Here is a 24,096-nt window from a genome sequence, read left to right as displayed (position 1 = left end):
ATTCGATTGAGTCTTGATCCGATGATGTAGAGGTGCCTGGAGGGTGGGGAGCATGACGCGGAGACTAATGACAATGATCAAACGGAGACGGGCATCTTCGAACAGAACAGACGATCCATCTCTGGACAGTCTTGGGCCAGCCTGTCAAAGCGTTAGATGGGCTCTGTGCTTGTATTTGCCATGTCAACATCCAAGACCTGTATATAGAGACGTTCCAACAGGAGCCAGTGTATTGCAAAAAGCGTCTGAAAACGATCTTCGAAATTCGAGTTATCAAGAGGAGGATCGCGTTTGTTTGGTTCGATCTTTGATTATCGTGATGTGAGTGAATTGAGCTGGGGCTGTCATAACGAGTACGAGTGCAATTGTCAATGGGAGAATGTACACAGCCTGAACTTACTTTACGGTCTTCAGTAGCCAAGAATTGCAATGTCAGATAGACTTGATCATCAAGGAAATGCGCATGATGAAGGGGTTGCTGGACCTTCTAGGACGATACCAATCTTAGGACCACCTATCGACCAACCCGTTATCTCGCCAAGACGCCTTTCAAGGGATGAAGCTCTGGGACATGGTCCAACAGTAAGAGACCGAGTGTCTGAGGGTCTAGAAGCAGGTCCGAGTGACAGAAAATTGGACCAGCCAGTGTCATCGATCAAGCAGGATGACTTAGAAGATCGGTCGGACAAGGGTAACGATGGTGTGCCCCAGTCACGTTTTCTTGTCATGGCTGAAAAGCAACCTTCTACGTCCCATCTGCCTTCAGCCAATGGTATATCTCCACGGCGATCCCCCACAATCGATCATGTCAGCCGATCAAATCCCGAAAGCCATGAACTGCAACCTCTCCCATCGAACCATGACATCGCAATTTCCCGATCGAACGATGTCAATGCTCTACTCAACTTACCTCCGCCGCTACCATTCCATCTTTCTGTGGAAAGTCTGACGATAGGTGTACCAAATAAGAAAGTCATCCCGTATGTAACACCCTCTTATCCTCCTGGCCACATGACTCAGACGGCTGACCTGGACTAATTTATTGCGGTGCAGATGGATACCGGGTTTCTTCCGCCAGAAACAGCCTGCCGCGATAGGTGAAGATAAACCGAAGAAGAAGTGGATCCTGAAAGATGTAGGATGTGAATGTCGTAGTGGGGAAGTCTTAGCTATGTGAGTGGGATCGTCAATCCATCTTTCAATCTGTGTACTAACCCACTCTTCCCATCTCCCTACTTTTCACAATGTCCTGACTCTCCCCCTTGTTTGATGTAGTCTCGGCGGATCCGGATCAGGAAAGACCACATTACTCAACGCAATTGCCCATCGACTATCTGGCTTACCAACTGAATCCGGCCAAGTAGCTTACTACGCCGCAAACTCTCAAATATCAACTTCACAAACGGCCGTCAGGGGTCAGAAGCTGGGTAAGAGTGAAGTGAAAAGGCGAATAGGGTTTGTGCGACAACAGGATTATCTAGTAGAATGTTTGACGGGTACGAGTCATGTTTTACCCTCTGTTTTCTTACACCGTTAGAATGGGGATATACTGATTGATATCAATTGACATATGATCATAGTGCGAGAAACTCTAACATATGTAAGCATATCCCTCTTTTCCGATTTGGCCTGGAAACTGATATCTGATATCGGATTAGGCTGCGAAATTGCGATTGCCCACTTCACTCTTGGACGAAGCTATAACCCTCATTGTGGATCAAACGATAGACGAGCTTGGATTGAGAGATGCAGCTGATACTGTCGTTGGAGGACCTCTGAGGAAAGGTATCTCAGGTGGAGAAAAACGGTGAGTCAGACGTATGCATGGGTGGGAAAAGGGCATGCTGACTGTAGATATCGGTTGTCAGACGACTGTCCATTGGATGTGTTTTGGTCACATTACCTAGTGTATTGATACTTGATGTGAGTCTACTTGCGTAACCCGAACATCTCTTATGCTGATGATCTCGAGATTGACAGGAACCCACCTCAGGTCTAGGTTAGTTGATTGCGTGTTTGCAATTTATCGTGAACTGAAACTGAAAATCTTCCATCATAGATGCCTTTACATCCTATCTTCTCCTTCTCACGCTCTCACACCTTGCTCGTCGAGGTCGAACGGTCATCTTATCCATACACGCACCTCGATCAGACGCATTTGATATATTCGATCGGATCGCGTTATTATCGAAAGGTGAAATAGTATATTCCGGCTTGAGGAGCGATTGTCTGGGATGGTTTGGTAGTTTAGGAGAACATGTGGAGAAGGGTGTAAATCCTTTAGGTGAGCCAAACTCTCCTGTTCAATGTCCAAATAATGTCATGGTCTTGGCTTACAGATGCTGATTTTGATTTGTTCTGATTCTTTGTAGATTTCCTAATTGATGTATCTACCATTGACAACCGTACCCCCGAAGCTGAAGAAACCTCTCGATCCCGCGTGTCTAATTTAGTGAACGCTTGGAACTCTAGATCACCGAATCATTTCGAAAATAGATTGTCTAAAAGCTCAATTGACTCCTCAATCTCCGAAGTTCGACATTCTCAATCTAACGAGATTATAGAGAATACTGGAATTGAGAATGGTGGATCATCCTTAGATGCAAGGGACGAGAAAAGACCTGGATTTTGGAAACAAACTGTTGTGCTTACCGCTAGAGCACACCGGAACGGGTATAGAAACGTACCTCAATTGGTCGGGTTTTTGGTTCAGGCGATCGTACTGGGTGTGATTATCGGTGTTACCTATTACAGGTTACCTGAAGTGAGTGAATGACATTACAGCGGAGACTAGATCGGAACGCTGACGTTGAAATGGTGAATGTAGACTCCAACAGGTATTCAGAGCTTGAAAAACTTGAGTTTCCAGTTGATCCCAGGTGTTTTCTACTTGCAGCAAGTATTTTGTAAGTGAGAAATTTCAGGATCCTGCCTCATGAGGATATGTGGATACTTATAGTTTCCATTTTCTCCCGGACTCAAGGGATATATAAGTTCTGTACCGACTTGATCATTTTCGATCGTGAACGAGAAGTAAGTCAAAAGCTAGAGTACTCACTAATGAGGCGACGAGCTCATTGTCAATGATATTGTAGGACCGACTTTACGTGAGTTTCTCATCGCTTTTTTGCTTTGTTTTATCTAAAACACTGATGAGTGAGCCTCGAAATAGGATGTCACGCCATATATTGCATCGGACTTTATCTCATACCTCCTACCCAGTGTATTGTCACCCACCATCTATGTCGTATTAGTATATTTCATCTCGAGGTTGAGAACGGAAGATTTAGCTGCGAGGCTGTTCACGTCAATTGCTTCGGTAAGTGAAACCCAGACAAACTACTCTCACCAGAACTGTTCTGCTCATTCATGATCATAGACCATCTTGGTTCAGTTTGCTACTCAAGGATTATCTTTGGTCTCGGTAGGTCTCATCATTCCCCCTTTGATCCTCACTGATCATCGATTCTCCATAGGCATCCTTTCTTAGATCCTTTTCTGCTGCTTCCTTAGTTGGCAATGCGTTCAACCTCTTTATGATGTAAGTATCTACTACCTATCCTTTCATGGCAGATAGAGATTAACATCGTGTCACAGTATGAGTTCCGGTTTCATTGTGTAAGGTTTTCCTCGATTTACCACTGATGGAACAAGTTCAAGTACTTATATCGATCGTTCAGAACACATGTTCCTGCCTATGTCGCCTGGATACGCTGGCTTAGTCCGTATTTCTACTCTTTTCGTAAGGTGTTAATTTTTCCTTTGAAAACTGCTGGGATGTGATCGAGGCTAATGACTATTATTGACACTCAGGTATAATCGCCACCACCCAATTCAAGGACCGTGTGTTTGATTGTCCTCAGGATTCAGCCGCCAACCTCAATCAGGTGTGTGCCAATCACAATGCTCATCCTCACACTTCGACTGCCCATCTGCCGAATCGGCGAATGCTGATGCGACTCCAACTTATCAGTGCGATGGAAACAACGTTCTCAATGGTCTAAATTTCGATGCGTCGATCAACATTGGTGCTTGGATCGGAGGGTTAATTGGTGTGACAGTGGCGGAATATGCGCTGGCCTGCTTCATTTTATGGATATATCCTGCCGGAGGTGTGAAAGTGAGTGGATCTGTATGTGAGTGCATCATTATCCATACTGAACCGTACTCTTTTCAGCATGCATCCGAGATAGAAAGTCATAACAGAGGTAAAGGGACGGATGTGATGGAAAGTCACATGACAAGAGATAAGATCGATGTAGCCGTAAGTCCTTTAGTTATGCCTCTCTTAGACGGAAAAACCTGACAGGTCGACCGATACTGGACAAATGATAGGTCAAGAACCTTACTTTGACATGGGAGAGGAAAGGTCGAGGAGCTATAAAAGATAAGAGCAAGATCATCCTTAACGATGTCTCCGTAAATTTTCCAGGTCAGTCCCGCCTACTGATGCTGGCGAAAGATGTCGTTGAATGTGTGCACATAGTTGGAGAAATATCTGCCATACTAGGGCCATCGGGTGCAGGAAAGGTGAGATATCATCCGTCCTCCAGTGTATCTTCAATAGGGTCAAAGCTGATCAAGGCGATTTCAGTCAACATTGTTACAACTTATCGCGGGACGTACCCTGAATCCCGGTCCCTTATCCCGATTCACTCATTCCGGCTCACTGCTCTTCGCAGGTGAAGTGGCCTCTCAAGCATCACAGTCCAATGTGGCATTTGTAGAGCAAGACGACGACTGGCATCTACCCTCTCTAACCGTCAGAGAAACACTCACGTATGCAGCCATACTTCGATTACCGGATAAGATGCCTAGAAAACAGAAGATCGCACGAGCGGAGACAGTTCTGAGGATGTTGGGGTTGAAGGACTGTGCGGATTTACCGGTTGGTGGACAGCTGTTGAAAGGGATCAGTGGAGGTGAGAAAAGAAGGTTGAGTTTGGCCGTTCAAAGTGAGTACATTAAATTATGGTGAATATCGGCGGAGAAGGTAGCTGAAAATGGACTTGTGGGTAGTGATCAATGATCCGGCTGTGCTGGTTGTTGATGAACCGTAAGTCATCGTTCTAAACCACCTCGACGATAAGACTGAAACGGAGTTGTTTGTGTTAGCACGTCGGGTTTAGATGCAAGTATTGCTTTGAGTGTCATGCAAGTACTGCGTGACATAGCTGCTACTGGAAGAACAGTCATAGGTACGTCTCGTTTTCAGGATTGTCATGAATATTTCGGGTGCAAGTAGCTAACGGATCGTTGTACAGCTACGATTCATCAACCCCGAAGTGATATATGGAAGTTAGCAGACAATGTCACGCTCTTAGCGAAAGGTGGAGTAGTAGCTGTGAGTCGCATCTTTGCGTGACCCCCATGCATCAATGGTGCGGTATTGAGTTTACTTGACGATAGTTCAACGGTAAACGATCTGAGGCTGTTGAATACTTCGGTTCTATTGGACATCCCATGCCATCCGAATTTTATAATCCAGCCGATCACTTGTTGGATCTGGTATCTGTCGATCCCCGACCTCAAGGGTACGAAACCTCCTTATCTCGGGTACGGAATTTGACCTCCCGATGGTCGTCCCATATCAACAAGGAGAACGGGGGGGAATCGGAGAAAGGTAAAACGTCACAAGTACTAGCAAGAGGTGGAGGAACGACTTCTATGAGAGTCGCCCTGCCAGTTGTGTTGGAACGTCATTGGAAGAATCTCTGGAGAAGGAAAGATGTATTCTTCAATAGATTGGTTCAGACACCTTTGCTGGGTGGGATGTTCATACTGTTCTTTCAAAGGTTGAATCATGGTCCATCAGGTGAGTGAGAATCATGCTTCGCTATACCATGGCATCTCAATGCTAACTGCTGCTGACTGATGCGCTCCCTCTCCTGTCTATATCCTGCAGGTGCTCAAGATCGGATCGGTATAACTATCGAATCCACTTCGGCAATCGCTTTTGTCGGTCTGTTGAACGCTATGGCGATTTTTCCGGCGGATAGAAACCTGTATCTGCACGAAGCTAAATCAAGTGCGAGATATTCACCGGCCACCTTCGTCATTACTTACACTCTCGTTGAACTGGGCTTCGAGCTAGTTGGAGGATTTGGATATGCCGCCATCGTGAGTGCTCACAACTCTCTTGACAACGCCTCGGACCATGTCAGGAGCTTCAACCTCGACGTCCATGTTGATAATGCTTTTGACGTGACAGATGAACATTGGGGTGGGTATGCAAACTTCCGTACGGATATACTTCGAGTTCGCGATAACCATCTGGGCAATGGTCAACATGGGTGAAAGTTTCGCTATGATCTTTGGTAGTTGGATTCAGACCGAGGGATTGACCGTAACGTGAGTGGAGACATCAACATCAACAACTACTTTTCTTCCTTTTGACTGATATGTCTTTTCTGCTCCGCAGCGTCGTTTCGACTATCCTATCAATGATCGGGCAGGTCAGTGGAGTGATATCGTTGAGTGTACCGACATGGCTGGCCGGAGTGAGTCATCAATCTTTTAGCATATGGTTGGCTTCTGTAACGGCGACTGAGATACACTTTCTAACCCTGTAGCTGGCTTGGGGTACATGTGTGAAAGGTAATTCTTCTCACCCCAGATTGACTGGTAGGAAGCTAATTGTGATTTTACCAATAGCTGCAACCCGAATACAAATCATCAACGAATCCGTCGGACTAGTTTTCAACTGTACTGACGAGGAGATCTCATCAGGTGCATGCGTAGCGCAAAGTGGAGAACAATTGTAAGTACAGTGAAGTCGATCTTTGAGAATTCAGCTGAATGTCACGCTTGTATCTCGATCTGGTAGGTTGGCTCTTTTCGGTTGGAACGATCTAAATACTGCTAGATACATGGGGATCATGGTTGCGATTGCTGTAGCGTGGAGGATTATCGCTTGGTTGAACCTTGCTGGTAGAGTTGGCGGATTACGGTGATCGCTCTTAGATAGACAAAGAACCGGAGTACAATCGATGTTGCATTTTATACATGTTGTGCTAGTATCCATCTCGTAGATTGTCTGCATTGTCGCGCATTGAGAGCTATCATGCCTGCTGCTTATCGTGCCACGACAAAAGAAGATGTTCGAGCGGAGATGACCGTTAAACTCTAGATCTTATCGATGACGATTCTGACGTCAAACTGACACAGAATTCAATCCAAATCTCTGAAGCCTATAAATTGGGTACTCTTAGACTGGTCACCAAGCAGTCCAACTAGACCGACATCTCCGCCATAGCTGTCATAGCCACCATCTTCTGAAGCAATAAGAGAACCCAGCTTCCCACCGCGTCGCAACGATCTGAAGCAGCCAGTGATTATATCTTAAACTTCTCCCAGTACAAAATGACAGACGCTACCAAAGACCCAGCTGCCCCCCCTCTAGCAGGTGAGTAATTAACATTACGAATTTGCTCCTTTATTATACCTTTCACCAATGGCTGATATATGGTTAAGCCTATGCACTATGGCTTGTCCCTACTGTACCCGAGCAGGGCGAGAAGTTCCAAAACCTGATTACCGATCTCGCATCTCTCGAACAACCCTCACCAGTTTTCTCACCCCATATCACCCTCATCCACCCGATCCCTCTATCCACCAGACTACGCGACATCCATGCGGGTGTTAGAGATGCCATCAAGGCTACTTCGTCCAAACACTCTCTACAAACACTTACGGCTGATCTCAATCCAGCTCAAAAGGGAGACAAGTACTATCAATCAGTCTTGGCTCCCGTCAATCTCCCCAACGAAGCTCTCTCAAGCTTGCGAGAAGCAGTGGAAGATGTATTCGCTCTTAAGAACTTGCCTGAATATTTCCCGCATCTGAGTCTGTTCTACGGTGGGGTAAGTCCCAAGAGGAGAGACGAAATTGCAAAGATTGCAAATGAGAAAATAGGAGAGTTAGGAAAGGTAGAAATCGGGGAGATCGCTATTGTGAGCTGTGTAGGGACTGCTGAGAAGTGGGAGGTGGTTGGAAGAGAGAAATTGAGTTGATCAGACTGGAATTCGAAGAAGAAGAGAGATGGAAATGTAGGAAGTGCAAGAACTTGATTGTTAAACATCCATTTGTACGTTATATCATCACATGTATGATAATCCTTATCCTAAAATCACTGTGTCTACCTTGAGCATACAGCCGACGGGACTGCTGCCGGAGCTCATAAGATGTTGGCAGCCTTTGCCACTGCTCACACATGCGATTTGGGCAGGCTGCAACGTTGTCCACATCCTCATGCATGGTATAAAATCCTCAATTCTACCATCCGCCTGAATCCTGAGTTTTGTGAATTTATACTTCAATCAATCATACTTTCTCGTGGTCTCATCTATTCCTTGTCCTTATTCCAAAGAAATGCACCTGCTCCAGCGACGACACCGCTACCTAGACAAGTAGTACAGCAGCAACAAAGTGTGTTGCATGGACAGCAGATGGCTTGCATCACCTTCTCTCCGGTTGTGAGAGGCCGGATACTCTGGCTTACAGCACCAGGACCAAAAGGTTTCATAGAACCATGACTATCACCTCCTGCACCTGGTGTGTAGCTCATTTGGGGGGATTGGGAGCGGTACCCTGCGCAACCGAATAGTCGAGGTTCACTGAAGAATTTATTGTCTGTTGGGCCAGTGAATCGAGTGCTATACCCATAACGAAAGAAGGAATCATCAGGCCCACTGGTGGACCTCGTATGAGCTTGATGAGGTTCGGGAATTGATTCCACTTTGGGGTAAGTCCCATGAGTGTCTCCATCATCACTTGTTTGGGTACCATCGTGTACATCTTTGCTGGTATTTTCGGCGGTGCCTTGCGAAGCTTCCCTGGTTTCATCTGATACCGCAGCTCTGGATCGGACGTCTGTGTGATTCTTTCCAGATTTGCTTTCTTCGCTGAACATTCCGTACTAGGGACCTAAAGCTGTCGGGTTGGTAAGATGGTTCGGAAAGGACAGATCAATTACGAAAAAAAAGTCTCTATTCCACTACTATCCTATACTCCCTTGGTCGGTTATATACAGGCCAGGATCCAGAATGTCACGGCCGTCTGCCCCAAATCATGCGTTCAACCTTTAGTAGAACAACAGACAGGAAGTTTCTTTCGAAAAGGAGGGGAGAATCTGGAGCAGGCGTGCGTCATGATCTCGAAATACAGGCGATGACACCCCTTTGACGAGAACGCCACTACCGGTATTCCAATAAAGGAAGAGACGTAAAATGTCCCTATGGGTATACTTCTTCACCTTTCACCTCTCAACATGACCTTTGATGGAATACATGTCTTCTGTAGAAGCGTATTGCTTGGGACGAGTATAGTTCCACGACCCTTTGTGAGCATGAGAAGCTATGGATGTGATAAGGGTTAGATTCGCCGGGATGTCTCTGTGCCAGTTCCTCGAGTAACGTGTGTACACTTTCCAATCATTCTTGTGCTACAATATGGACGAGATACTCCATTTATCAAGGGTGGCCCACTGTCGGGGAGAATAATGCAAAGGGGGTGATTTCTTCAAAGGACATCAAGAAGTATGTCAGGAATCCTGGACGACTAGTTCAGAGTATTGCATCAGTTGTCAGGATCATGATGGGATCTCTCGACCACAACCCCCACACATGAATGTCCCACAACTAATACAAGTTCGGTACGTACATATCCCACAAGCGCCGATGATTAGAGCAGCACCATGACAGGCACATCCAACATGTTTGACACAGTATCATCCTCCGCATGCGGTCGAGCCCGGACAACCAGCACATTGATTGAGTGTTGATCGATTCGCCTCGCCGGTGTCCGTACCTGTACCTAGACCAAGTGCCGAATAGGTCATCTGGTTCAAAGTGCTTCTTTCCCTATTAGGCGCCGTGATATCTCGTTGTTGGATCTTGAGATAGTCATCAAGAGTCCCGGTGTCTTTTCTGGTAGCTTCAGTAGACTGAACATGAGATGCTGCAGATCCGGGAGAGATGGTATCTTCAGCCGCAGCTCGTAAGGTGTTATCTTGCTTGGATGTCATGACAGGCTTGACAGGGTATGCCATCTGCTTCTGTTGTGTGTTCAGATTCTGACTAGAAGAGGCAGTGTACTGACGAACAGCCGGCATAGGATGTATAACGAGAGCATAAGTAGTAGTGATGTTGGATAGATGCAGGTGCCGCTGCAGGATTGCGATCTTGGATTTAAGGAGAAAGGTCGATTCAAGGGGACAAAGGGGACAAAGGTGAGAGCCTTCTGGGTACGATTTGAGAAGAGACGAGCTCCTAGAACATGCGATTGGCTGGACTTCCTGGGGCTGAGACCACGGAAAGCCATGCATACAAGGGGCATACTTCGCATATTTCACGTATGTTCTTCGGACCACGCTGCACTTTCATAATCATGTTTGTATGAAGATACAGTACTGATAATTTACACCCTCTATCCCAGAGGGTTACATTCCTCACAGATCCCACACCCACAACAGTGATCCAAACAGCGGCAAGGCCCTACACAACAGCAGCCCACTGCGACCGTACCCGCTTTCTTAATGGCGGAGGCACAAGAGCCACAAACTAGTGCACCACAGAATAGCCATCCTGGGACTCCCATTATCGTTGTTCCGCTGTAACTCCTAGATTGCGCCTGCCGGGGAGCTGAAGACGAGGCTGTACGGTATTCAGGTCCGCTATGAGAATTATATTGAGTTTGGTAAACGGAAGGTGCAGCGGCTTCCGTGGGTGGTCGTTGGGTGGTACCTCCCCATGAGAATGTCGACTCATTCAATGATCGAGCGTCCCAGTCGTCTTCTGCAATTAGTCTCTGATGACTTGCTTCTGGCTGAGAGATGTTAGAGGGCTCACTGTGATCAGATTGTACGGTATCGGTCCCTTTGGATGGACCAGTGATGTTCTCTCGCCAATCCTGGATGGTAGCTTTCGTGTCAGCATCCTTGACATTAGTATCCGCTTGACTCATTGTGAGAATGGTTGATGGATGAGGAATGGAAAAAGGTAAAGCTAATCAGAAATCAATGTTCATCAGGTGCATTTCATGGTTTCCGATGTCTGGTCGGGGGATAGTCGGCACACCATCTCTTACAGTTCCATGGAAGCAGGATTCTTCCTGATAGGTCATCGAGGCGAAACGTGTTATATCCCGGAGCCGAAGAGTCCCTTGATGTATGACCCTCGTCTCCAAGGGAGCGACATTGAAACGATCCAAGTCGAGGGACAACGGATGGGCTAGCTATGTTATATGTAGCCACAAATTTTGATGATTTTCATTATCAAAGCATGCAGTTGTAACATCGTTTGAAAATGCCTGCCAGACGAGTGGACCACCTCCACCGACCTGATCCTAATCTCGGAAATACGGCGTTTTAATGGGTGATCGACATTTTCTTCAAATGTGGCGAAAGTACACCAAAAAAGTGAATTGCCCTCAGTTTTCACGCTTTGCACTTTCATCCACTGCTCCAGACGACTTTGTCGAAAACCTCCAATCGCTACATCTTATAGCTTCAACTCCCAAAAAGAAACCTTTATACATATCCATCATCATCGTCACGACAAAATGGCTGAGCCTCTCGTATTCAAGGGTACCCTCGCCGGCCACTCCGGCTGGATCACCGCCATCGCTACTTCAAGTGAAAACCCAGACATGATCTTGACCGCTTCCAGGGGTGGGTTTAGTCCTTAGGTTCAATAATAGGAATGGAAGGAAGTACAAGGAGAATGTGGACTGACAATTCTGTGTGTTCGTATGAATAGATAAGACCATCATCGTCTGGCAACTCACTCGAGATGATGGATCTTTCGGTTTCCCCAAAAAGATCCTCCACGGTCACAACCACTTTGTATCTGATGTAGTCATCTCATCAGACGGTCAATTCGCTCTTTCCTCATCGTGGGACCACACCCTTAGATTATGGGACTTGAACACCGGTTTGACCACTAGAAAATTCGTTGGACACACTGGTGACGTTCTTTCGTGAGTTTGAGATTTCTCATATATCGTGGAAAAAAAGGAAAAGGGCAGCTGTCAGAGCTGGGGTATTGAAGGAGTAATGCTGTCACGGAACTGTTTCTTTGCTTGTCTTTAAACCGATGGTCGCACGAACAAAATCTGGTTGAGATGGATATGTAAAGAGGCAGGGGGAGTTTGGAAGGGGAACAACGCTGTCATGAGACAATCATACTGACTGACTACTTCCCCTACAGCGTCTCATTCTCAGCTGACAACCGACAAATTGTCTCCGCCTCCCGAGACCGAACCATCAAGCTCTGGAACACCCTCGGTGAATGTAAATTCAACATCACCGAAGATGGTCACTCCGAATGGGTTTCATGTGTTCGATTCTCCCCTAACCCCGTTATCCCTGTCATCGTATCTGCCGGTTGGGACAAGACCGTCAAGGTGAGTGTGAAATTCGTTATCCCTTCATCACAACCTCTTCTCTTTCATTTGTCCCTACCTCATCGACATGATGCGATCTATATATATTTGCTACTTCAGAGGGGTGAAACAGACCCGATGAGACAATCTTTTCCACCAAGATCTCTGATCTTTCTTTTATCATTATTGGTTTTCTTACTTCAACTTGGTCACTGAGTAAGACTAGTTGCTGATTCTTTGAGTTGGCAAATAGGTTTGGGAACTTTCCAAGTGTAAGCTCAAGACCAACCACTACGGTCACACCGGATACATCAACACCCTCGCTGTCTCTCCCGATGGATCCCTCGCTGCTTCAGGTGGTAAAGATGGTATCACCATGCTTTGGGACTTGAACGACGGTAAACACCTTTACTCCCTCGATGCCGGAGATGTCGTCAACGCCCTCGTCTTCTCCCCTAACCGATACTGGCTCTGTGCTGCTACCTCCTCTTCCATCAAGATCTTCGACCTTGAATCCAAGTGAGTAACCCACGCGTACCTCCTTTTATCCTAGGGCTCTTGCTGATTGCGCGGTCTTGTTATAGATCAATCGTCGATGACCTCCGACCAGACTTTGACGGTCTCTCCGACAAAGCCCGAAAACCCGAATGTACTTCTCTCGCTTGGTCCGCTGATGGTCAAACTCTTTTCGCTGGTTTCTCAGACAACCTCGTTAGAGTTTGGGTTGTTGTCGTATAGATAGAATTAATCAAATAATCTATTGTGGGATGGGTCTATATGAGAGGTTTGCTTGTACAACTTTGCATGCAGACGATCACTGGATATAACATATTATGATTTTACTTCTTTCTTGTTGCGTTGCGTTTTGTCCTGTGCATAAGCTCATCCCGTAATACCTCTGACTGCTCATGTCGAATCCCCTGGAAGAGAAGGTCACTTGCGTCGAGAGTCGTTGTGCTATACGGGTATATCTCATTCCATACGTCGAACCACATGAATGCGGATCGATCTTCCATGTCTGAAGTGTAGTACCTTGACAATGCGAACTAGGTCATATGAGATTTCGATCAACATTATAAGTGGATATACATTATGAATGGTATATATGATACGAGAATGTACAAAAGACCCAGTACGGTTGGACATGAGATCCATTTCAATGGGGAGAATATTATCTCACTAAAGATCGCGAGGTTGATATATCCGTGTTTGGAGTTCTGACAGAAAGCATTATGACGGACTATAAATCGTATTCGTCCGAATCTGAATCGTCCCGTTTACGTTGGATCTGCAATGCGCTTGCATTAGTCGTTTGAAAAGGGAATGATACTCCAAGTAGTGGTGTGCACTCACAGTTATACCACCACCTAGTGATTTTGTCCTTCCGCCCGCGGATACAGCTGGTGTTGTATTCTTATTGGGAGGTGGATTAGAAACCTAGTATAATAATACCAAGTCAGCTATTATTTTCCAGATATTAGATACTAAGCTATACAAATGTTGAGGAGGAGATACTCACCTGTTCCAATAACCCTTTCAAAGCTTCATCCGTCACTTGACCTCTAATCTGACCTTGCTGTCCCATCCTTACCAGTAAATCTTCCACTTGCGCTGCCAGTTGTGGTCTGGTAAGGGATATTCGAGATACTAATGATGAGCATACATGTATCAGCTGAGACCACTCCCGGATGCATAAAGCGATCTCAGTGATATCGGATGAGCAAATATGGGAGCTCACATCGCTCCCTAGCAGCGGGTTCCAACATGGCAGCAATCATGGTCCTCTTCATTTCCTCTGCCTGTCTCGCCCTAGCTTCGGCTGCCTCTCTCTCCTCGGGGGATGGTCCATTGTTACCTCCGCTTGGTCCACCTGAAGCTGGTTTGAATCCTTGAGGCAGTTGAAAATTGGACATGGTATGGGTTTCCAGTTTGTTTAATAGTAAAATCAGATGATCTCTCTGAGGAATGTTGATTTTTCATGACGAGTAAAATAATGTCAGCTTGTAACGAACATATGAGTGTCGGTGATCTGCCACGCGAGATCCACGAGGTTGTCGCGTGCTCAAGAAACGCCGGTGAGCCAGGCTCCCCTCGATGACGGCATTTCGACCGAGTGGCACCTGGGAGCTGGGTGGTCATGGTGGGTTGCCCTCGGTTATCTACGAGGATGCATAAACCGTCGAGTCCACAGGAATAGAGTAGAATTAGAATAGTTTATCATCCTATCAACCTACCATCAATCACTTATCCATAGTATCCTGTATCAGAAACCTGCGAAGCGACCTTCCCAGCTCCCGCCGACTCGAATTGCACGAGCCTACAAAGACAGCCAACGATGTCAGCTCCACCACCTTCCACTTCCACTTCCTCCACTCCCATCCCTGGAGCAGCTTTATCGTCGACTGCCAAACCTAAGCGGAACAGGAAGAAGCCAACCGCAAAGTCAGACGAAGCGCCTGTTACAGCTGAAGAGGCTGTTTCGAGCCCAGCAGCCCAACCTCAGGACGATGTGACGGCTTCTGTACCCGGTGCGAATGGCAGTGGAAGTAAGGAGAAGGGTCCGGTGGAAGAGGTGATAGCTAAGAGAATGAGGCAGTTGACCAAGAAGCTCGTGAGTGAAATTATATCATCTGAGGAGTGACCAGCACCAATGGATCAGGAATCCTTCGACCAGACTGATATGGAAAGTGCACACGAACTGACACTTCTTCATGGCCTTTCAGCAACGATTTAGGGGATATGCCTCACAACCTCATGAGACTCTCAATGCCGATCAGAAGGCTGCGATAAATAGTTTACCGATTTTGGAAAATGTTTACAAGGAACTGGAAGATCTGTCAAAGCAAGTGGAGGTGAGTAACTCGATGTATATCCGGTTTATCGTCATTTAGCAAATGGAAGGCCTTTCAAAGAAGAGATTCGGACGACATGTATATATCGCAGAATCTATACTGATGATGCCACTTCACATAATAGCCCGTAGAGCTTGAACAAGCTGGAAAGCTCAGAGAACTGAAAGAACAAGCCAGACAAGAAGCTGAAGGATCAGTAGCGGGCAAGATTGCAGAATTCCAAGTGAGTGGAACATCCCTCTCAGCCAAAATGTTGAGCTTGTCTATTTATCAACAGTTTGACGTATATGCGATTGATCCTGCATTTCCTTCTGTCAGACATCTCTTTCTACCCCTCTTTCCATTTTCCTACGTCTTCATCGTCTACTCCATCCTGCCCGTCCTTCCGACCATGAACACCTAACTTTCGCAAGATTGGATTTACCCACGAATCTCCAAGATGAAGTCCAAGCTACGGATGTATTGCGTGTAGGAAGGATGTACGATGATTTGCTCGCTGGTGGAGATAGGGGTGTTGAGGTCATTGCTGGATTGGTGAAGGGCTCAACGGGTGATGACGAAGAGAGTAAGTCCTTGTTCGCACTGGGGGTCTACCAAACACCTTCTCAGGGTATAGTCCTTCTCTCATGTCAAACTAATTGACATATTGGCTTCTTCTAGACGATCACATCCATCATCTACTTGCCTTACTCGCCGGCTCCAACTCTCTTCCCGCTGAGAACGCTGCACCCGAAGAAGTGGATCTGGAGGAATCTCAACCTGCGCCGGAGGTAGAGGAGCCAGCGTCAAAAGCGCCCTCAATCAACGGTGAAGTGAGTGGAGATGCAAACGAAAAGGAGATCACGACTGCACCCGCCTCAGTGAATGGTACAACAGCAACAGGTCAAGGAGCTCTGAACTTCTTACAAGAGGATGAATTGGCTGAAGAAGAGGAGTTTGAGATTGTGCCTAGTTTGAGGCCCGATCAGGTATGTGAACTATTTCTTATCATCCCGCTTTCACTTGTACTGCTGTAAGATTGCATTCGGAGCTTCTGATCCTGAGTGTTGTTTATATGTGATCGTGAGCTGACATATTTGCTTGAATCTTAGACTTCTGGGATCCAACCTCCCCAAGAACCAGTCACAACCATCCCACCTCTCCCTATCAACGCCGAACCTGCATCTCAACCTCAAGTCAACTCCACCCCTCCTGCAGCGTTCACTGCTTCTGGAAAGTTCGACTGGGCCGCCGATGAAGATCTGGATGAAGCTACTGAAGCAGCCCACATCAGACAGGCATTCGCTTTACCGCCCAGCGGCTCGCAAACTCCTACTCAGCTACCTGAACCTCAAGGTAAAGTAGAGGAGACGACCGTACCTACCGCGGATGAGGAGCCGGCTATAGCTCTGATACAGGAGAACGAACTTGCCAATGCACACGTATCCGAATCTGCTGTAGCGGTGCCTACAGCGGTGGAGAGTGATGCTGTCCCTGCTCCACCCGCTGTTGAGACTAAAGCAACACCCGTACAAGGAAAGGGACAAAGAGGTCATGGAGGTGGAAATGGCAGAGGAGGAAAAGGTGGACGAAATGCCTCAGGGAGGAATCAAGTTCAGAAGGCACCTGTCAAACCTACGATAGACGAAGATGGATTCCAAGTTGTCGGAAGACAAGTGCCTCCCACCTCGAATAGAGGTAGAGGCAACGTCAATGGAAGTGGAAGAGGTGATGGTGGTAAAGGAAGAGGTCAGAGCGGTAGAGGACGTGGTGGACCAGGTAAGGATCCGCATCACCCGTCGACCCGATAGTCAAGCTGATGTGTGGATCTTGTGCAGGTCATCGAGGTGCCAATCGACCTAATGGAGAAGGGACGAACCAAAATCAGAATCAACAAGGCAGAAATAGACCACCTAGACAGCAACGACAACCTTCTCAAGCTCAAGGTCAAGTCAGGACGCCTGCTGCGGCATAATCATATGAAGTGAAATATCAGCACTGGTGTTAGCAGAGAGAAACCAGGAATAAAGGAGTCGAGCATCATCATCAACACCTCGTTCGGCAAAAGTTCATTATATTCACCTTCAAGGGAACCAAACGTCTTTTTGTACACTTAATAGCGATGTTCATAATCACAATATCAGAATGGTTCAAGGTGATCATCGAGAAGGGAACAAGTGCACAAATATCACATCCTCTGCGGAGATACAAGCATCATTCACGTTTCATAATATATGCATCATTGTTCTCTTGCGTACGCCATGGGCTTTTTATTGATCACATCTCTTGGCAGTGTCCACGATGAATATTCTCAGGTGCAATATCTCAAAGTTCAATGCTAGGCATGAGTGTATAATCAGTACATTAAGGTCGATATCAAATGCAGATTTCTTGGTGTCTACGACTTATTCATCAGTTTCAATGATCACTCAAGGTGGTTTCGATCCAGAGGTTTTCAGTCTGTATACATTTCGGAAACACTGTCACTGCACAGGTTATCTGTCCTTCGGGACATCGAAGACGGAGGGCAATCTTATCCAAACAGCCTAGAGCTCGCTGATGACAATGTCCTGCCTAGTTTGGATGATGATCTTCTTCTTAACGTTCTCGCACTTGGATCCGTGGACCGTCCAGCTCGCGAGGTATCTTGTTCGCTTGACATGATACTCATACTCTGTTCATCTGCTTCGGCTAAGCCAAAAGCTGTGACAGCATTATCTCGAGCTTGAGCTTGAGCTTGCTGTACACGTCCCGCAAAGCTCTGGAACCTAGTTGGATCATATGTCTGTAATCTGATTCTGGATGTTGAAGGCTCCGATCTCATAGAGGCTGTCACTGCTTTTAATCGTTCTCTTTCAGTTGCAGACATCTGAGATAGCTCTTTGGCAGTTACGAAGGCCGCTTTCGGATATCGGACTTCGTACCCATACTCTTCTGGACTCAAGGTTCGTCCAGTCGTAGGACTGATAGCGGGTGAAGGTGTACCTGATTTTTGCCTTGATGATCGGAAATCTAAACTTACTTTATGTCGCCAGAATCGTTTCCAGACTTCTTTCTTCCTTGCCAGACCTGTAAGTGGCTCAGAGACCTGTCGACTATTTGATCCTACGGATCCTTCGGCAAGCTGAATCCAGGGGTGTGCTTTATTCCCTCCTTCAGTATCCTTTCGGAACGATGACAGCTCGATACCCTTTTCATTTTTATTCACGGGAGAATGCTGAATGCTGTCGTCGGATTCGCTAGCTTCTGGTAAAGCTTCGATGCTATAAGACCATTCAATGATGAGCTCGTGTACAATCAGGAACAGAACGTTATATCTAGGTAGACTTACCTGCCCATGAGTCTCGATGCAGAACTGTACATCCGTCTGAGATCGGAGGGAGAGCTTCGCGAGGATCCTGCTCCTGGTGAGTTTGGAGAACTAGGACTGCGCGTATGCACATCATGAATGGCGAAGATTAGTGAAGTCCAAAGGCTTATGAGCTAACTCCAAATCAAGATGTACGAAACACATACACAGTACTGGTATAAGAAGCCCAACTGTTTCTATATTCGTTCCCAGAAGTATCGATAGTGAGACCTGGCAGACCGGAAGCATATGGCGAATGCGCTGGAGATTCATCTTGAGCTTCTGCCAGGACGGCGGCGAGCGATTGAGTACTTTCTGCGGCGGCATTCGATCGATAAAACCTTGCTTTGTCTCCCTCATTGAGGCTTTGTTGACTGGGCAGTCTGCTGAGCGGCGGTCTTCTGTCCATGGGATCGAAATAGTCTGTTACAGAAGGTGTAGAAGCTGGACTGGTAGGAGATCCAGGGATCGATTCCACTTGACCGAATGGGATGTACTCTTCACCTCGAGGATCATAAGCGTACAACTTTCTGTTGCTGAGTGAGATCAAAGATACAGTGTATGTAAGTTCAGTTAATACATCACATCACAATCAGATGGTCAAGCTGACTCACACAATGACCGAATCAGGTGGATCAGCATGCAAAGCGCTAATTGTATCTCGTTGAAATCCTCTAGGCGACATTGGACCGTCTTCGGTGATCGAACCATAAGTTTCGAAATTGATATCCTGCCTAGCTCTTTCGCGGAGGGATTGACCATCTCCAGTTTGTAGTGTCCTGCCTCTCCTCCTGGATTTGCCGAGAGTTCGTGGTGGATGATACAAGCTTTGAGGTGAGGATCCAGCGGGACTTACAGGTCGCGAAGAAGCAGGCGAAGCTGCTCCTGTATTTGCCCATCTTCCGAAACGTAAGGATACTTCAGCTTCGGATCTTTGGTCTTGTACATTACTTGGGGCATCTGAATGGCAGGAGACGGTCAGAGGTTCAGAATTATTCCGTTGCAATGTACTTTTGAGCCATAAAGAACTCACCTGATGTGGTTTGGGCATCCTTGGATCGCGGATCCCAGTCTTGAATTGAGATACCATAATGCTCTAAACCATAGGGGCTAGGGCGGTCCACAATCAATTCTGGGAGAACATAGCTGGATGACGATCTTTCAGGAGCTTTTGGATCATCTATTGAGAGGTTAGGAGGCCTGTTGGGACGATTCATCCTGTCTAATCAAATAGGTATGTGAGTGGTTGGGGTGATGTTGAGGTTTTGGTAGTGGTAAGTGATGAACAATCTCGTCATCTTCTGCTGTTATATAGGTCTGAAACGGAAAGAAAACATTTCAGACCTAAATGATGTTGCGGGGTTTCGATCGGATGTTCTCCGAGCTTCTGTCATCATGCTGCTCATACTCAGCTGAGGCGAGAAATTCTTTGATGAGTCTCTGAAATACTTGTACTCTGACCTTCGCGGTGGCTATGCCGGTAATCAGCGCATGCAAAGTATCAGACCTGAAGGGAAGGAAGGATGGAGATCAAAGACTTCTTGTTCGCTTCGCAGGTGTCTCGGAGATTTCACATCTCGTCGGAGTTCACGATTGAGCTACTCTGAGTCAGCTCCCCTTGACCAGGGCTGACTGAGCACATAATCATATCCTTTTTGTCGGTCTGTGTTCTGCATAATTCGCAGGTCCAGAATGTCGTGCCATAAGTGGATCGTGGAATCAGCGGAGACGCTATAGTCGATCTTGTCAAGAATAATTCAGTATATTCAGAACCACGAAGCGTGGCTTTAAAGGAAGGATATGGCGGAACAATCCTTGATTGGCTTGGCAATTAGGCGGGGTTTCAAGATCGCCAACACATTGAACAAGGATCGACATCGCCGAATAGACAGCCCAAGCATGGCAAAGTATCGTATGATAACGGAAAGACGTCAAGAAAGAAAGGATGCATAGGTAGCTTGTACAACTCTGTTATGGTCTGGCAAAAGTACATTAGCGGTATGCGAATTTTATGCTGGAAGATCATTTTCAATACTCACATTGCACAGCCTTATCAGCTCAACGTTCTTCACTCATCATCTTCATCGCTTTCATCCTTCTTCGCCTTCTTCTTCCCCTTTGGCGCAGGTTTAGCTTTCCCTTTAGGTCCCGGTCCCTTATCTTTAGGCGGGTTTATACCATCTCTCTCCTTTCTCCACCTCGCTTCAATCTCATCCTTCTTTACCTCCCACTGCTCATCGTCGATCCCTTGTATTTCATAGAGCAGTTTTATCTCCCTCATCCATATTGCTAGGTCCCCAACTTCCAATGCTTTCTCAGGTGCCGGAGTTTCCAGAACAAGTGGAATCCCCGACATCAGAGGATCCCTCATTATACATCGAAATCCTGTCAAACCGATTTTGCCACTATATCGCCACTTATCACTTAGCACAAAGACATCAACAGGAATAGTATGTACTTACAGACCGATATTTTCATGCAGATCCTTGTTACCCGCCAGATCTGCCTTGGAATCATTGAGATGCATCCCACCTAAATACCCATTTCCAACCTCTTCATCGAACTTCTTCATCGTTTCCGCATATGCTTCTGGTGTCCGTAGATCATACCCAGCAGCGAAAAGATGACAAGTATCAAGACACACCCTGACTCTTGATTTGTCCTCTACCAAGGCGATGATAGCGGCTAGTTCGGAGAAAGCTGTACCGACGATGTTTGAACCTGCATTTGCCTTTTGAACCGTCAGTGGAGATGACCCACTGATTCGAGAAGGGGGCTTACCATATTTTCGATCACGGTCACTACCTCTGGCACTTCCTTATGTACCCTGTTTATGGCTTTGGCGATAAGAGCAAAACTTTCTTCTTTGGTACATGCTCCAACAGTTGATCCAGGACTGAGGATAATATTGTCATATGAGCCAAAAGCCAAAAGTCAATGTACCCAGAGCACAAAGTTACACTTACTGCCAATTGTACAACTTGATTCCTAACTGATGACACCTGTATATATCATCCTTGAAGCACTCGTACGAATTATTCCATTTAGCTCTGCATCACCTGTCAGTCTGACGTCTCCAGTCGTTGAGAAATGGTTATAAATCTCACTCGTCTGGGTTACTGAGCAACATCAAGAGATCAGCTATATTATCACTCGATCATATAGCATTCTCTACTCACCCAAGATTGATCAAGTAGCTTCCATGTACCAAGATACTCTCAGGGGGGTATCCCAGACCTGCAAGGAAAGTCTCAGCTTCTACATGGCAATGTAGCGAAGCGAAATACGTCACTCACCTCCATCCTCTTTGCGCTTCATCAAACTCCTAAATCTTTCTATGGCTTCTGGTTCAAATGGATTACTCTTCCACTGTCTCTGACTCTTCATGAACAATGCCAGACCATTTGCTCCCGCAACCCCAGCTCGGAGTAACGCTCCAGCAGGTCCACCAGCTATTGATACGTGCGCACCAAGCAGCATCGGTCGATCTTCTTTCGTAGAGGGAGGTAAAGCGCCATTCTTAGCTGAGGTGGGGGTTGGTAATTTGAAGATTGGATATCCATTTCTTGGAGGATGTATATCAGGTGATAGTTCAGGTGGTGGCCATACTTTCGCTTTGGCTACTCTAGCTTTCTTCTTGGGTGGTTCAACTTCTGCTGGATCATCGTCACCTGCTTTGGCATCGTCCGCTAGTGCCGTCTTGGGTTTCACAGATACCTTGGAGTCATCTCCGTTAGATTTGCCTTTGGCCTTGGAGGTCGATTTGGGTTTATTAGCTGGGATGTCGGATAATGAAGATGAAGAGGTCGAGCGTTCACGCTTTGGAGCAGTAGTGGATCCGGTAGACCGACGAGGAGGCATGTTATAAGAGATCGTGAATGGCGGAAGCTTTGAGACTGGGGAAGAAATGTATCTAGCTGGACGTAGTAGCTGGAGTGGACGTAGGAGCATGGACCAGGACTGGTAGTGAGGGTATGCCAGCTGGAGAGAATGGTTATAAGATCGAAATTAATGCACATGAACTTTGGATTTTGGATGTTGGATCTCCCTCGATCGAACGCGTCTAATGTTTTGGAGTGACAATGACTAACTGATGACATCAACCAGACTGCTCCACGGTGTGGCACCAGTGGCACCAAGATTCATCATCCTTGAGTCATACGTATGTGTGCCCACATACAACACTAAAGATACCATGAGGAATCCTGAGCAATCAGGGTAGCATGTTGACAGCATGTGTAGCTATTGACTCGTAGTGACTTTCCAACGCAGTCACTCTCCGTCAGAGAATTCCGTCAGTTCTCCATCACTTCCATCCGCCTGTTGATGATTGTAAGTTCTAGATGATCCCACAGAAACACTTCCTGTTTGTATTCTGGACAACGCCCCTTCACTGTATTGTTCAAATGGACGGATCCGAGCTCTTCTACGATCTTTCGTCGAGCCTGCACTTCTGTTGATGAGGGCCAGCTCCGAAGCTGAAATAGACGCTGGGAGGATAGGAGGACTGTTCAGGGGTAAAGTAGGTGAATCGTCTCGGCTCGCTATTGCTTTTGAGGTAGCCGGTCTGTGGGGGATGTCACCGGATGAGCTCTGATTTCAAAACACCGTAGGATCGCCAGCCTTGGGTCGATGTGGGGAACTAACATTCCTCTTCGCCGAAGAGTCAGATAGGTGGCTGTTCTCTTCGTCACTATACTCGGAGTGGCAGGGGCTAGAATCTTGCTCATCATCTTCAGGACATGACGATGATTCGCATTCTTGGTCCTCTCCAGTCCATTGATGCTCTTCGTCGTGAGTGATTGGCGAGGCAAACCCTTCATTAAGGTCCACAGTAGATGATGAAGGGGAGAACGATACTCTGAATTTCAAGTCTTGAGCCGCAGGATCAATAAAGGTATCCCTAGAACGAGAAGGATCCTCACCATGGTCCGCATGACCGTCGATGCTGTAGTTTCTCCTTGTGCTCATCTTGAATGGATATGTATATATTACCGGGATATATCGACAATGACCGAGAAATATGAAGCGCAAAAACGATACAAAATCGTCTTTTGGTCAGCAGACGATATATACATAAATGTATCTAGAATATAGAGGTATCAAAGATTGCTGTAACGTCATCGTTACAATACCAACAAAGGAAGAGAGAAGGAGTCGGAATGTTAGCTATACCGAAAGTTTCCATGAATATCGGCTGTAGTTAACGATTTGGTCATAAGTGAGGATCCTTTGAGCAATGTTCGAGATAAGCCTTTCGACGTTTACATTTGGTGCGGGAGGGAGCGTAAGCTCATCATAATCACCGGAAAGGGAGACAAGATGATATCAGCCGACTTTCGAGGTCATGCCAATAGTTGGAGATTCTCATCGTGGATGATGTCTTACCCATCAGATGCAATCGTGATATAACATAAATGCTTTTCGTCAGAATGAAAGCATTAGATGAACAAGTTGCCTCCTGGTCATTCATGTCAAGACTGCAACATATCTACCGATTATTTCATCATGAGTCCCTCAGTCTTTCTTCCTTTC

At 46.5% G+C, this 24,096-nt stretch overlaps 11 protein-coding genes across 11 annotated transcripts; 4 read left to right on the top strand and 7 right to left on the bottom strand.

Moving 5' to 3' along the window:
- Positions 1–429: 429 nt before the first annotated feature.
- Positions 430–6,953, top strand: I203_101054 (uncharacterized protein; the record flags this gene model as incomplete). Its single annotated transcript, XM_065516800.1, has 32 exons — positions 430–980; positions 1,054–1,173; positions 1,276–1,496; positions 1,581–1,600; positions 1,659–1,807; positions 1,869–1,923; positions 1,981–1,999; positions 2,060–2,284; positions 2,373–2,764; positions 2,828–2,906; positions 2,984–3,033; positions 3,173–3,319; positions 3,380–3,424; positions 3,477–3,541; positions 3,598–3,618; positions 3,681–3,742; positions 3,814–3,887; positions 3,974–4,120; positions 4,178–4,264; positions 4,336–4,432; positions 4,487–4,530; positions 4,595–4,955; positions 5,020–5,056; positions 5,116–5,198; positions 5,265–5,344; positions 5,410–5,815; positions 5,906–6,120; positions 6,212–6,351; positions 6,422–6,500; positions 6,573–6,597; positions 6,655–6,760; positions 6,827–6,953. 32 exons carry the CDS (start codon positions 430–432, stop codon positions 6,951–6,953), a joined length of 4,329 nt encoding a protein of 1,442 aa, XP_065373618.1.
- Positions 6,954–7,362: 409 nt separating this feature from the next.
- Positions 7,363–8,012, top strand: I203_101053 (uncharacterized protein; the record flags this gene model as incomplete). Its single annotated transcript, XM_019146010.1, has 2 exons — positions 7,363–7,405; positions 7,474–8,012. 2 exons carry the CDS (start codon positions 7,363–7,365, stop codon positions 8,010–8,012), a joined length of 582 nt encoding a protein of 193 aa, XP_019004569.1.
- A 328-nt stretch (positions 8,013–8,340) lies between these two features.
- I203_101052 (uncharacterized protein) lies at positions 8,341–8,911 on the bottom strand (the record flags this gene model as incomplete). The annotated part of the gene is made up of 2 exons (XM_019146009.1): positions 8,341–8,400; positions 8,501–8,911. The coding sequence occupies 2 exons, from the start codon at positions 8,909–8,911 to the stop codon at positions 8,341–8,343; spliced, it is 471 nt and encodes a 156-aa protein (XP_019004568.1).
- Positions 8,912–9,727: 816 nt separating this feature from the next.
- I203_101051 (uncharacterized protein) lies at positions 9,728–10,111 on the bottom strand (the record flags this gene model as incomplete). The annotated part of the gene is made up of 1 exon (XM_019146008.2): positions 9,728–10,111. The coding sequence occupies one exon, from the start codon at positions 10,109–10,111 to the stop codon at positions 9,728–9,730; it is 384 nt and encodes a 127-aa protein (XP_019004567.2).
- Positions 10,112–10,425: 314 nt separating this feature from the next.
- Positions 10,426–10,962, bottom strand: I203_101050 (uncharacterized protein; the record flags this gene model as incomplete). The annotated part of the gene is made up of 1 exon (XM_065516799.1): positions 10,426–10,962. The coding sequence occupies one exon, from the start codon at positions 10,960–10,962 to the stop codon at positions 10,426–10,428; it is 537 nt and encodes a 178-aa protein (XP_065373617.1).
- A 597-nt stretch (positions 10,963–11,559) lies between these two features.
- Positions 11,560–13,119, top strand: I203_101049 (40S ribosomal protein RACK1; the record flags this gene model as incomplete). Its single annotated transcript, XM_019146007.1, has 5 exons — positions 11,560–11,668; positions 11,757–11,976; positions 12,207–12,402; positions 12,635–12,900; positions 12,966–13,119. 5 exons carry the CDS (start codon positions 11,560–11,562, stop codon positions 13,117–13,119), a joined length of 945 nt encoding a protein of 314 aa, XP_019004566.1.
- Positions 13,120–13,621: 502 nt separating this feature from the next.
- I203_101048 (uncharacterized protein) lies at positions 13,622–14,294 on the bottom strand (the record flags this gene model as incomplete). Its single annotated transcript, XM_019146006.1, has 4 exons — positions 13,622–13,669; positions 13,735–13,818; positions 13,901–14,028; positions 14,120–14,294. The coding sequence occupies 4 exons, from the start codon at positions 14,292–14,294 to the stop codon at positions 13,622–13,624; spliced, it is 435 nt and encodes a 144-aa protein (XP_019004565.1).
- A 422-nt stretch (positions 14,295–14,716) lies between these two features.
- I203_101047 (uncharacterized protein) lies at positions 14,717–17,187 on the top strand (the record flags this gene model as incomplete). The annotated part of the gene is made up of 7 exons (XM_019146005.1): positions 14,717–14,992; positions 15,105–15,233; positions 15,358–15,456; positions 15,552–15,798; positions 15,894–16,201; positions 16,325–16,991; positions 17,051–17,187. 7 exons carry the CDS (start codon positions 14,717–14,719, stop codon positions 17,185–17,187), a joined length of 1,863 nt encoding a protein of 620 aa, XP_019004564.1.
- A 558-nt stretch (positions 17,188–17,745) lies between these two features.
- On the bottom strand, positions 17,746–19,778 carry I203_101046 (uncharacterized protein; the record flags this gene model as incomplete). The annotated part of the gene is made up of 5 exons (XM_019146004.1): positions 17,746–18,475; positions 18,544–18,639; positions 18,729–19,097; positions 19,176–19,521; positions 19,595–19,778. The coding sequence occupies 5 exons, from the start codon at positions 19,776–19,778 to the stop codon at positions 17,746–17,748; spliced, it is 1,725 nt and encodes a 574-aa protein (XP_019004563.1).
- Positions 19,779–20,629: 851 nt separating this feature from the next.
- Positions 20,630–22,422, bottom strand: I203_101045 (uncharacterized protein; the record flags this gene model as incomplete). The annotated part of the gene is made up of 7 exons (XM_019146003.1): positions 20,630–20,966; positions 21,024–21,292; positions 21,343–21,457; positions 21,528–21,611; positions 21,669–21,680; positions 21,741–21,798; positions 21,858–22,422. 7 exons carry the CDS (start codon positions 22,420–22,422, stop codon positions 20,630–20,632), a joined length of 1,440 nt encoding a protein of 479 aa, XP_019004562.1.
- Positions 22,423–22,833: 411 nt separating this feature from the next.
- I203_101044 (uncharacterized protein) lies at positions 22,834–23,532 on the bottom strand (the record flags this gene model as incomplete). Its single annotated transcript, XM_019146002.1, has 2 exons — positions 22,834–23,154; positions 23,209–23,532. 2 exons carry the CDS (start codon positions 23,530–23,532, stop codon positions 22,834–22,836), a joined length of 645 nt encoding a protein of 214 aa, XP_019004561.1.
- Positions 23,533–24,096: the final 564 nt, after the last annotated feature.

The sequence above is a fragment of the Kwoniella mangroviensis genome (assembly GCF_000507465.2).
Source record: "Kwoniella mangroviensis CBS 8507 chromosome 1 map unlocalized Ctg01, whole genome shotgun sequence".
NCBI classification, from domain to species: domain Eukaryota; kingdom Fungi; phylum Basidiomycota; class Tremellomycetes; order Tremellales; family Cryptococcaceae; genus Kwoniella; species Kwoniella mangrovensis.
The sequence above is the reverse complement of the archived record's forward strand: the minus strand, read 5'-3'. Positions and strand labels throughout refer to the sequence as shown.